This window comes from Sinocyclocheilus rhinocerous, unplaced genomic scaffold, assembly GCF_001515625.1.
Source record: "Sinocyclocheilus rhinocerous isolate Xijiao unplaced genomic scaffold, SAMN03320098_v1.1 scaffold1214, whole genome shotgun sequence".
In the NCBI taxonomy this organism is placed as follows: Eukaryota; Metazoa; Chordata; class Actinopteri; order Cypriniformes; family Cyprinidae; genus Sinocyclocheilus; species Sinocyclocheilus rhinocerous.
In genome coordinates this window covers 1,630,530-1,643,021 of record NW_015627891.1, presented here as the reverse complement: position 1 = coordinate 1,643,021, position 12,492 = coordinate 1,630,530, and the positions used below count along the sequence as shown (strand labels likewise).

At 34.7% G+C, this 12,492-nt stretch overlaps 1 protein-coding gene across 1 annotated transcript in view; it reads left to right on the top strand.

The window, feature by feature from the left end:
• Positions 1 to 9,820: 9,820 nt before the first annotated feature.
• Positions 9,821 to 12,492, top strand: part of LOC107736862 (putative thiamine transporter SLC35F3) — a 52,145-nt gene continuing 49,473 nt past the window's right edge. The window contains exons 1-2 of the mRNA XM_016548221.1: positions 9,821 to 9,925; positions 11,415 to 11,629. Of these exons, the coding sequence (XP_016403707.1) occupies positions 9,834 to 9,925; positions 11,415 to 11,629 (307 nt within the window). The 5' untranslated portion in view covers positions 9,821 to 9,833. The remainder of the gene's footprint in view (positions 9,926 to 11,414; positions 11,630 to 12,492) is intronic.

The window sequence follows — 12,492 nt, the reverse complement described above, 5'->3', positions numbered from 1 at the left end:
CTATTGCTACAAATATACCCCAGCGACTTAAGACTCGTTTTGTGGTCCAGGGTCACATATATGGTTTAATTTTTAGTACATTTTGTTGTGTTTTTGTCATTTTTATTAGTTTTTAAAATTTAATATTATTATTTGCTTTTAATTTATTTTTATTTTAGTTTTAGTTTATGTATTTCCAGTTAGAAATGATAGTATTTATCTAGTTTATGTTTTTCATATAATATTTTTGTTTTATTTTAGATGCATTAGCTTCAGCTTTATTTTAATTAACAAATTAATTTTTTTTACTTAATAATAACCCTGAGAACATTTAACATTTTTGTGACCAAAAAATAAATCAAAAAATGTAAAAAAAAATAAAGAGAGAGAGAGATTTGCAGAGATCTGTGCATTGATTCCTCTCTCTTACAGTAGGACAGGTAAAAATATTCTCATTTTTAACTCAGCTCTCCGCTGAGTGCCATTTAACATGTCTTTCAGTGTTTCTCGGTCTTCGTTTCTCTCTTCCTGACAGCATATCATCTGCTGCACTCAGCTTTGTGTCACTTGTGAATCTCACAGGAGGAGGGGGATCAGTGTTGTGGTGATACTCCTGGGCTCTGATACCCACCATCCTGCTCTTACAGTCTTACACTTCAACTCAGAGAGTAGAGAAGCCTGTCACTATGCATACCTCCATCCATTAAATATTACATATTAAATATTTACACAAGCTCAGTATTTACATTGTGCTGTTGAATTATGTGATGGAGGAAGCACATTGCTTGAAACAAGCAAGATGCTGTTTATACCAAATGTTTTGTCAGTGAAATTTGAGGGAAATCTTACTGCTGGGGTTAAGTTAGTCATTTAATTATGATCATTAGCATTCTTCTATCCCACAGCACTGTTTCTAGCCATCCTTCTCCTGTTGCTGTTTTGGTGGCCGTGACTCGACCTGTCATGCCTTCATCTGCTTCCCACTTTATCTGCTCTCTTCTCTCACCACCATTTAATTTTGCTTTCCATCTGTCACAATTTCATGGGCTGCTATCTATATTTTGCTTGCCTATAAATGCGCTATCAGTATCAACTAACTTTATCTACTTTGTATATTTCTTTTGTATTTACTATTTTAAGTATAAGTATTTTATAAAATTAGGATATGATTGTTTTATTTATATATATATATATATATGAATGTCTGTCTGTATCTTATTATGTCTATTTTATACACACATACCCTAAATATACATAAATACTATACAGTTAAAAAGTTTGGGATTGTAAGAAGTCTCTTATGCTTTCCAAGGCTGCATTTATTTGATCAAAAATCAAAATATAAAACAGCAATATTGTGAAATTTTACTGCAATTTAAAATAACTGTTTCTATTTTAATGTATTATAAAATTTATTTTTTCCTCTGATGGCAATGCTGATTTTTCAGCAGTCATTACTCCAGTCTTCAGTCACATGATTCTTCAGAAATCATTTTAATATGCTGATTTGCTGCTCAAGAAACATTTCTTATTATCAGTGTTGAAAACGGTTGTTGCTTAATATTTTTGTGAAAATCGTGATGTTAAGACTGTCATAATCCTAAAAAAAATAATTAATTGATGAATAGAAAGTTATTTTTTTTAATTATAAATTTTTTAAATTAAAAATGATAATTTATTTTAACATAAATGTTGTTTATGTCACTTTTCTTGTCTTATACTGACACTAAATGGTACTGTACATATTGAATTCTGCTGCACATATCACTATATCTACTGGATATGGTAAGTATGGTCAAATTTATTTTTTTTGCTTTGTTTCATTTGAACCTTTCAGTAAACAGAGTACAACACAGTACAAAAAAAGTGCACATTTATGCACTTTTTCTAGGTCAAAATAAAGCAAATTTTGGCTATGGTTATATGAACTCCTTTGTGCAGAACCACAAGATGCTCTTTGGAGCATCTCAAATCATGCTGGAGAACAAACTTGGAGAGTTCATACAGCATTAAAGCAAAAAAAAACTAAAAAAAAAAGGACAAACCAAAACATTATTTTGTAATTGTTGCATTGTGACATTTCAAAAGACTTTTGGACCCCTATGTACATATATACTGCATATTTCTATACTTCTCATTTTGTGAATTTAGCGAAACGCCATTGTACTCTCAGTTCACCTTTTCTCCTCTTGCTCTATTTTTTTGACCGCTTCACTTCTGCATTTCAATTTTTGTACCCAGAGTCCTCTGATTCTGCCTGTCCTGGTTTCCTTTAATCTCTGTGCTCATGAAGAAGACCCTATTGAAGGAGGCCTCAATAAATTATAGCTGCTCTGGACTCTTTCTTTTGCACCGCAGGCCACCTCGATTTATAGTGCAGAAACATTGCCTGTTCTTCATTCAGACGTTATCAAATTCAACAGTTTCAAATAAAACACATAAGCTTTGTACTATACAGCTCTTTATATAGTCACAAATCATTTCATATCTGACTTTGATAAACAAAAGTCAAAATGAACACTGAACAACTGCACAGAGAGCTGTTTACACATTTGGAAAGAAAAGATTATGGCAGATTCAAATGCTCTTTTTTTTTAGATTGCAAAAGTGTGACCACATGGTTACCGACTGTGAACCTGTTGCTGCATTCAGGTCATGAATTATTCATATTTTAATATGGAAGCTTGAAATTGAAATTTGTTCTGTAATACCAGATTGGCATCTATTTGTACTACTGTAGCTGCACATGCCGCATAAAAACCAAAGAAATAAATCAAACAGACGGGTGAAAATTTTGCATAATTCTCAGTTCAAGATTAACTTGATGGCTTTCAGCCGATGCTATCAGTGACTGCCACCAGCACTGAAGCACAACTCCCATTATTTGTAGTCAGATTAGTTGTGTAGCTGTACTGTATGATGCATGTTTCATGTTTCTCAGAGCTGAACATGGATGCTGGGTTTTGGACTCAAGGGCCAGTTGAGAGCCCATCAGCAGACAGCGTCTTCAGTTACATGGCAACATGGAAAGCTGGTGACCTAAATACAAGACAGACCAGCCACATCAAGAAATGTAGGACGAAAACACAGCCACAAAGGATGAGCATTTAATTTATGTCTTTAAATATGGGTGTAAAGGGTCTGCTGTGAAACCCAGCACGTCTCTATAAAACATGAATGATAGAAGTCCAGCTTATCTCAACACACAAACCAAAGCATTTCTAGTTCTACTTACTACAAGCTGCCTTGGTAAACTCGACAACAGACAATAATATACAGTCAACAAGCATGCTATAGCCCAAATTAGAAATAATAAGTAGACCATAACTGTACTAAAACAGGATGTACTCTCTTCAGATTTGATTCTAACAAGAATAGTCACCATGAAAACTGTTTGTGACATAGATTGGATACCATACAGCCCTGTGGGTGGGTTTCTGCGGGAGACAGCCAGACAATTTCATCCTGCCGTCTCACAAAGTCTCAACCGTCATGATTCTGACCAGCTATCAAACTCATTTGACACGTGTTAACTATGGCATTTAGTGTCTGAAAGACTACACCTGCAGATATTTTCCTTAAAGACAAAGACTAGCTATCTTATTCTTTGAAATTGTATTGGAGGGAGACTGTGGCAAACCAATTTCTTTTTTTTTTAAATCAAATTCAAATGATGGATCTTTTCTGCTTTCTTGTATCTGTAACTACAGAATTTGATTTGATACAATAATGGGGACACTGTAGATGTCATCTATTTTTAGCCCCTGAAGAGTGCTTGTACTGTAGGACACAATGTTTTTTTGTTTTTTTTTTGGCGTAAACTGCTTAGTGGAAAAATATGGTGGAGGTGTTCGCTGAAACCAATACAGAGCACAGTAATGTGATGAATTAGTCTTTCCTTTTGTTTGGAGACTTTCTGAAACGTAGATTTTTTTGGACTTTCTGTTACCCTTTACTCAGAGGATCAGCTCTTATTGTTCTTCTATCTACTATATTTATACTGAGCTAATGATATTTTTATCCTCTACCTAACCTAAACCTCCAAAGAAACACTTTTATTAAGACATACTTTAGTATATTCATTAAGCAGTTTTCTCATGAGGGTTGTTGATTGTTCACACAAAGTAGTTGATTTCAGGTTTTATACTTGTGGGTACAATTTTTTTTAAACATTTTTGCTAGATCATTCAATTTTCAGAGCACAGTCTGTAGAGGTTCATCTCATGCAACACAAACAATAATTTGGTTAGCGAAAAGCCTTTAAACATTCAACATTCATTTTTGGTTCCCAGAAGAACGTTCTGGTAACGTTATTTTATGATTGTGAAAAATAAAAAGAATATTCCCAGAACACTGTTGTTTGGTTCCCCCCAAATAACCAAAAAAGGGAACCAAATACTATAACGTTAGGGGAGTTTGGATGGGTATATGGAAATGTGTTATAGCTAAAGTGATATATTTACAGTATTAATAGCGACGTATCGTCCGAAAAAGATGGTAGAAAGTTACTGGCGTTATAGTTACCTTCTCTTTTCTAACTTTTAATTTTATCATTATTATAAAACGTTTATTTTGTTGTGTTTTTGTCATTTTTATTAGTTTTTAAAATTTAATATTATTATTTGCTTTTAATTTATTTTTATTTTAGTTTTAGTTTATGTATTTCCAGTTAGAAATGATAGTATTTATCTAGTTTATGTTTTTCATATAATATTTTTGTTTTATTTTAGATGCATTAGCTTCAGCTTTATTTTAATTAACAAATTAATTTTTTTTACTTAATAATAACCCTGAGAACATTTAACATTTTTGTGACCAAAAAATAAATCAAAAAATGTAAAAAAAAATAAAGAGAGAGAGAGATTTGCAGAGATCTGTGCATTGATTCCTCTCTCTTACAGTAGGACAGGTAAAAATATTCTCATTTTTAACTCAGCTCTCCGCTGAGTGCCATTTAACATGTCTTTCAGTGTTTCTCGGTCTTCGTTTCTCTCTTCCTGACAGCATATCATCTGCTGCACTCAGCTTTGTGTCACTTGTGAATCTCACAGGAGGAGGGGGATCAGTGTTGTGGTGATACTCCTGGGCTCTGATACCCACCATCCTGCTCTTACAGTCTTACACTTCAACTCAGAGAGTAGAGAAGCCTGTCACTATGCATACCTCCATCCATTAAATATTACATATTAAATATTTACACAAGCTCAGTATTTACATTGTGCTGTTGAATTATGTGATGGAGGAAGCACATTGCTTGAAACAAGCAAGATGCTGTTTATACCAAATGTTTTGTCAGTGAAATTTGAGGGAAATCTTACTGCTGGGGTTAAGCTAGTCATTTAATTATGATCATTAGCATTCTTCTATCCCACAGCACTGTTTCTAGCCATCCTTCTCCTGTTGCTGTTTTGGTGGCCGTGACTCGACCTGTCATGCCTTCATCTGCTTCCCACTTTATCTGCTCTCTTCTCTCACCACCATTTAATTTTGCTTTCCATCTGTCACAATTTCATGGGCTGCTATCTATATTTTGCTTGCCTATAAATGCGCTATCAGTATCAACTAACTTTATCTACTTTGTATATTTCTTTTGTATTTACTATTTTAAGTATAAGTATTTTATAAAATTAGGATATGATTGTTTTATTTATATATATATATATATATGAATGTCTGTCTGTATCTTATTATGTCTATTTTATACACACATACCCTAAATATACATAAATACTATACAGTTAAAAAGTTTGGGATTGTAAGAAGTCTCTTATGCTTTCCAAGGCTGCATTTATTTGATCAAAAATCAAAATATAAAACAGCAATATTGTGAAATTTTACTGCAATTTAAAATAACTCTTTCTATTTTAATGTATTATAAAATGTATTTTTTCCTCTGATGGCAATGCTGATTTTTCAGCAGTCATTACTCCAGTCTTCAGTCACATGATTCTTCAGAAATCATTTTAATATGCTGATTTGCTGCTCAAGAAACATTTCTTATTATCAGTGTTGAAAACGGTTGTTGCTTAATATTTTTGTGAAAATCGTGATGTTAAGACTGTCATAATCCTAAAAAAAATAATTAATTGATGAATAGAAAGTTATTTTTTTTAATTATAAATTTTTTAAATTAAAAATGATAATTTATTTTAACATAAATGTTGTTTATGTCACTTTTCTTGTCTTATACTGACACTAAATGGTACTGTACATATTGAATTCTGCTGCACATATCACTATATCTACTGGATATGGTAAGTATGGTCAAATTTATTTTTTTTGCTTTGTTTCATTTGAACCTTTCAGTAAACAGAGTACAACACAGTACAAAAAAAGTGCACATTTATGCACTTTTTCTAGGTCAAAATAAAGCAAATTTTGGCTATGGTTATATGAACTCCTTTGTGCAGAACCACAAGATGCTCTTTGGAGCATCTCAAATCATGCTGGAGAACAAACTTGGAGAGTTCATACAGCATTAAAGCAAAAAAAAACTAAAAAAAAAAGGACAAACCAAAACATTATTTTGTAATTGTTGCATTGTGACATTTCAAAAGACTTTTGGACCCCTATGTACATATATACTGCATATTTCTATACTTCTCATTTTGTGAATTTAGCGAAACGCCATTGTACTCTCAGTTCACCTTTTCTCCTCTTGCTCTATTTTTTTGACCGCTTCACTTCTGCATTTCAATTTTTGTACCCAGAGTCCTCTGATTCTGCCTGTCCTGGTTTCCTTTAATCTCTGTGCTCATGAAGAAGACCCTATTGAAGGAGGCCTCAATAAATTATAGCTGCTCTGGACTCTTTCTTTTGCACCGCAGGCCACCTCGATTTATAGTGCAGAAACATTGCCTGTTCTTCATTCAGACGTTATCAAATTCAACAGTTTCAAATAAAACACATAAGCTTTGTACTATACAGCTCTTTATATAGTCACAAATCATTTCATATCTGACTTTGATAAACAAAAGTCAAAATGAACACTGAACAACTGCACAGAGAGCTGTTTACACATTTGGAAAGAAAAGATTATGGCAGATTCAAATGCTCTTTTTTTTTAGATTGCAAAAGTGTGACCACATGGTTACCGACTGTGAACCTGTTGCTGCATTCAGGTCATGAATTATTCATATTTTAATATGGATGATAATGGACAATTTAATACGGACGATAAAAGCTTGAAATTGAAATTTGTTCTGTAATACCAGATTGGCATCTATTTGTACTACTGTAGCTGCACATGCCGCATAAAAACCAAAGAAATAAATCAAACAGACGGGTGAAAATTTTGCATAATTCTCAGTTCAAGATTAACTTGATGGCTTTCAGCCGATGCTATCAGTGACTGCCACCAGCACTGAAGCACAACTCCCATTATTTGTAGTCAGATTAGTTGTGTAGCTGTACTGTATGATGCATGTTTCATGTTTCTCAGAGCTGAACATGGATGCTGGGTTTTGGACTCAAGGGCCAGTTGAGAGCCCATCAGCAGACAGCGTCTTCAGTTACATGGCAACATGGAAAGCTGGTGACCTAAATACAAGACAGACCAGCCACATCAAGAAATGTAGGACGAAAACACAGCCACAAAGGATGAGCATTTAATTTATGTCTTTAAATATGGGTGTAAAGGGTCTGCTGTGAAACCCAGCACGTCTCTATAAAACATGAATGATAGAAGTCCAGCTTATCTCAACACACAAACCAAAGCATTTCTAGTTCTACTTACTACAAGCTGCCTTGGTAAACTCGACAACAGACAATAATATACAGTCAACAAGCATGCTATAGCCCAAATTAGAAATAATAAGTAGACCATAACTGTACTAAAACAGGATGTACTCTCTTCAGATTTGATTCTAACAAGAATAGTCACCATGAAAACTGTTTGTGACATAGATTGGATACCATACAGCCCTGTGGGTGGGTTTCTGCGGGAGACAGCCAGACAATTTCATCCTGCCGTCTCACAAAGTCTCAACCGTCATGATTCTGACCAGCTATCAAACTCATTTGACACGTGTTAACTATGGCATTTAGTGTCTGAAAGACTACACCTGCAGATATTTTCCTTAAAGACAAAGACTAGCTATCTTATTCTTTGAAATTGTATTGGAGGGAGACTGTGGCAAACCAATTTCTTTTTTTTTTTAATCAAATTCAAATGATGGATCTTTTCTGCTTTCTTGTATCTGTAACTACAGAATTTGATTTGATACAATAATGGGGACACTGTAGATGTCATCTATTTTTAGCCCCTGAAGAATGCTTGTACTGTAGGACACAATGTTTTTTTTGTTTTTTTTTGGCGTAAACTGCTTAGTGGAAAAATATGGTGGAGGTGTTAGCTGAAACCAATACAGAGCATAAAGACAAAGACTAGCTATCTTATTCTTTGAAATTGTATTGGAGGGAGACTGTGGCAAACCAATTTCTTTTTTTTTTTAATCAAATTCAAATGATGGATCTTTTCTGCTTTCTTGTATCTGTAACTACAGAATTTGATTTGATACAATAATGGGGACACTGTAGATGTCATCTATTTTTAGCCCCTGAAGAGTGCTTGTACTGTAGGACACAATGTTTTTTTGTTTTTTTTTTGGCGTAAACTGCTTAGTGGAAAAATATGGTGGAGGTGTTCGCTGAAACCAATACAGAGCACAGTAATGTGATGAATTAGTCTTTCCTTTTGTTTGGAGACTTTCTGAAACGTAGATTTTTTTGGACTTTCTGTTACCCTTTACTCAGAGGATCAGCTCTTATTGTTCTTCTATCTACTATATTTATACTGAGCTAATGATATTTTTATCCTCTACCTAACCTAAACCTCCAAAGAAACACTTTTATTAAGACATACTTTAGTATATTCATTAAGCAGTTTTCTCATGAGGGTTGTTGATTGTTCACACAAAGTAGTTGATTTCAGGTTTTATACTTGTGGGTACAATTTTTTTTAAACATTTTTGCTAGATCATTCAATTTTCAGAGCACAGTCTGTAGAGGTTCATCTCATGCAACACAAACAATAATTTGGTTAGCGAAAAGCCTTTAAACATTCAACATTCATTTTTGGTTCCCAGAAGAACGTTCTGGTAACGTTATTTTATGATTGTGAAAAATAAAAAGAATATTCCCAGAACACTGTTGTTTGGTTCCCCCCAAATAACCAAAAAAGGGAACCAAATACTATAACGTTAGGGGAGTTTGGATGGGTATATGGAAATGTGTTATAGCTAAAGTGATATATTTACAGTATTAATAGCGACGTATCGTCCGAAAAAGATGGTAGAAAGTTACTGGCGTTATAGTTACCTTCTCTTTTCTAACTTTTAATTTTATCATTATTATAAAACGTTTGCAATCCTGTTAAAACCACTTAGAAAAATGGCTTTGAAACTATTTTCACTTTTAAAAAAATTGCTAGTAAATTTCTCAAATAATTTACAAAGAAACGGCAAGTAACATTGCATTAAACGTGAACATTTAAAGTAGGCTACAAAGCTTGAAATTGTAGCTATTTTCTTGTAAAACGTACTCCACGACTTCGAAACATCATTTTGAGTGTACTTGCATTAAAAAATATTGTGTACTAGCTAAGAACTAAACGAGTTTGGATCAAAAAGCTGACTAATAACCTATCCTATTTACTTCAAACTCCAGCAAAACATGCAGCACGACGCTGCGTCCACCGTCAGATGGCGCTGTGGAACTGAAAAACCGCTGGAGGTGTGACAGCTGATACTATCTGAAAATCTGTACATGCCACGGCTGGAGTGTGTGTGAGTGGGTGAACGGACCATTCTAGTCTGTGTGTCTCTGTGCGTGTGAGCAGTGATCTGCTGTCATTCATGGGGATCATGTATGGAGATGGAGACCGGCTCGGACCCCCCCGGAGGGACTGCACGTGTTACCTGGGACCCCCGACCAGCTTGATTCCCATGTAAGAATTTTAAAAACCACATATGCATGAGTAAATATGTGTTGTGTTGAGATGCAGCTTCACTCAGCATCACTTTTGAGTCGTGACAGATGTAGTAGCTGTCTTTCTATTCAGGGACAGAAAAAAATTCGAAACAAATCCCAGTTAGAGTCAGTCGTGCTGACAGTGTGAAAAAAACTAATAATTGAGCTCATTACGCACAAGTCTATAAATGGTGATATAAGTCTCATGCGCATCTGGGTATTCTTTACGATTTCTGTTCATAAGAACAGGGAAGATATTAGAGTTCACAGTTATCTGAAAGTTAATGCCATTTTAATTTATCTACAGTATACTGTAGATGTCAAATATATTCATTGGAGACTGTAGGAGGAAATAATGCCAGTTCTCTTACATGTAATGCAAAAAGCATTAGAAAAAAAAACTATTTCAGATAAATCACTGTATTAAACTGTAAAATAAAGTTAGATTGTTAACACGGCCTTTGTGAAAATCACCAACAGCGGCGTTGATTGCTCCATAGGAGCGTCAGTGGAGTTTGTGCGTAAAGCTGAATCGCGCACGCCTCCCGGTGGCCATAGACTGCAGCAGAAGAAACGACCTTAACTAATTTGCCATATGCTGTCAATTCCTTTTTTTTTTTTTTTTACATTAGTAAATGCTAATTCACTCAGTTCTTATGTACAGTATTGCGAATGTAACTGCCAGCCTCATTTTGAACATCATGACCTAACACCATGATCCAAAAAAACAGCTTCTGTTTTGTTTGTTTGTTTTGTTTGTTTTATTCCTACCAACATGTTATCTTACACATTTAATTAAAATTCATAATGAAGTATTTATTTGCTTGTTTGTTCAGCGAAATGTTTGGATGAATGATTTTAGTTTTGTTGTTATATTTACGTGATTACCCATCGTTATTATCACTGTTATTCGCAGTATTATTTATTTGAAAAATATGCTCTACACTGGGTGTATGATTTACTTTGAAACCCTTTTACTTTGAAATTGATAGTAAATTTCAAGTAACACATTGAATTAAACATTAAATTTCGAAGTTGAAAGACTGAAACGTACTTTGATAATCTTTGCTGTTTTTACAGATTATTTATTTATTTATTTATTATATATTGTTACCTCCAAATGATGGCCTACTGCACCAGCAGCGTTACACTGTACGGAGCAGCAGTCATGTCTGGTTATCATTTCTCAGCCGCTCTGCCTCCTCCGCTCGTAACGCCAGTGGAGGGTGAAGATTCGCGCACCCACCCTCTTTACGCACCGAAACAAGGCCGCGCGCTCTGAAGCCGTTTTACGCAGAGTGTTTGTGTTTGACAAACACCCTATCCTCTGTTTAAGGAGGTGGGCTATCCGAATCCCAATGTAATGAGAAGGTCTGTTTATGTGCCACGCTCTCACTGGCACACCTCACCCTCTGTGTCAAGCGCTCGAAGCCAACGCGATTCCAACTTTGTATTCTTGTCTCCAGCGGAATGCGTAAATCCCCCGAGGTGAGTCCCAGAAGGCTGTCCGACATCAGCCCCCAACTCCGCCAGCTCAAGTACCTGGTGGTGGATGAATCGATTAAAGAGGACCTGAAGTCATCTCGATCGGTTGAGGACATCAACAGCGCGTCCATCGAGGAGAGGATCTTGAGAATCACGGGCTATTATGGCTACCAGCCGTGGAATGCCGTTTATAAGAGTAAGCAACTCATTTTTACTAATAAATTGATTGTGTGGAACAGCTGTGAAACAGCAAGGTATTGAGAGTCTCCCAGAAGAACATTTTGCAGAGGTTTCTTTCAGAGCATAGTAGATGGAGTTTAAACTTTCTCTTAAATGTTTCACCTAAACATTATTTTGAAGAAATAAAAATATACACAAATGTGACAATTGTTGAGATGCAGGAATAATGTATAGCTACAAAATGAATGCCAATAGCATAGATCAGATCATTGGGTCTTGGAGGAATTTGAGAATGTTTGAGTTCATATTGAGACTTTTGGATCTCTGAAAATCTGAGTTCAGTATTATTGAGAATTTCTATTTGCTATTCAGTATTATTTTTGATTTGCCAGCACTGACACTATCGGATGAGAACAAACAGAAGCTGAACTGAATTGAGCTGGATGATGACCAGTGTTGGGTTAATTACTGTAATTTAATTACTTTCCCCTTGAAAAAGTAAAGTAAGTGGTTACTCTTAATATGTAATTTAATTGCAATTACTTCTGATGTAATTGCATTAAATAATGTATAGACTAGAACAATTCTATATAAAACAATAGTGGCTTTAACATCAGATTTTTACATCTAATGCTAAAATTTTTGTTTTTAATGTAACCTTCTCCCTTTAAATACTTAAATAATGCAATTTTATATTATTTATTTGAAAGAAATGCAATCCTTGTTTTGTTCAACTGGTTGAGGTTGATATGGGAATTAGAATCTAATTAGTACACTCTAAAAAATGCTGGGTTAAATATAACCCAGCGCTGGGTTAAAAAGGGACAAACCTAGCTATTGGGTTGTTTTGACCCAGCAGTTGGGATGTTTTGAACCCAA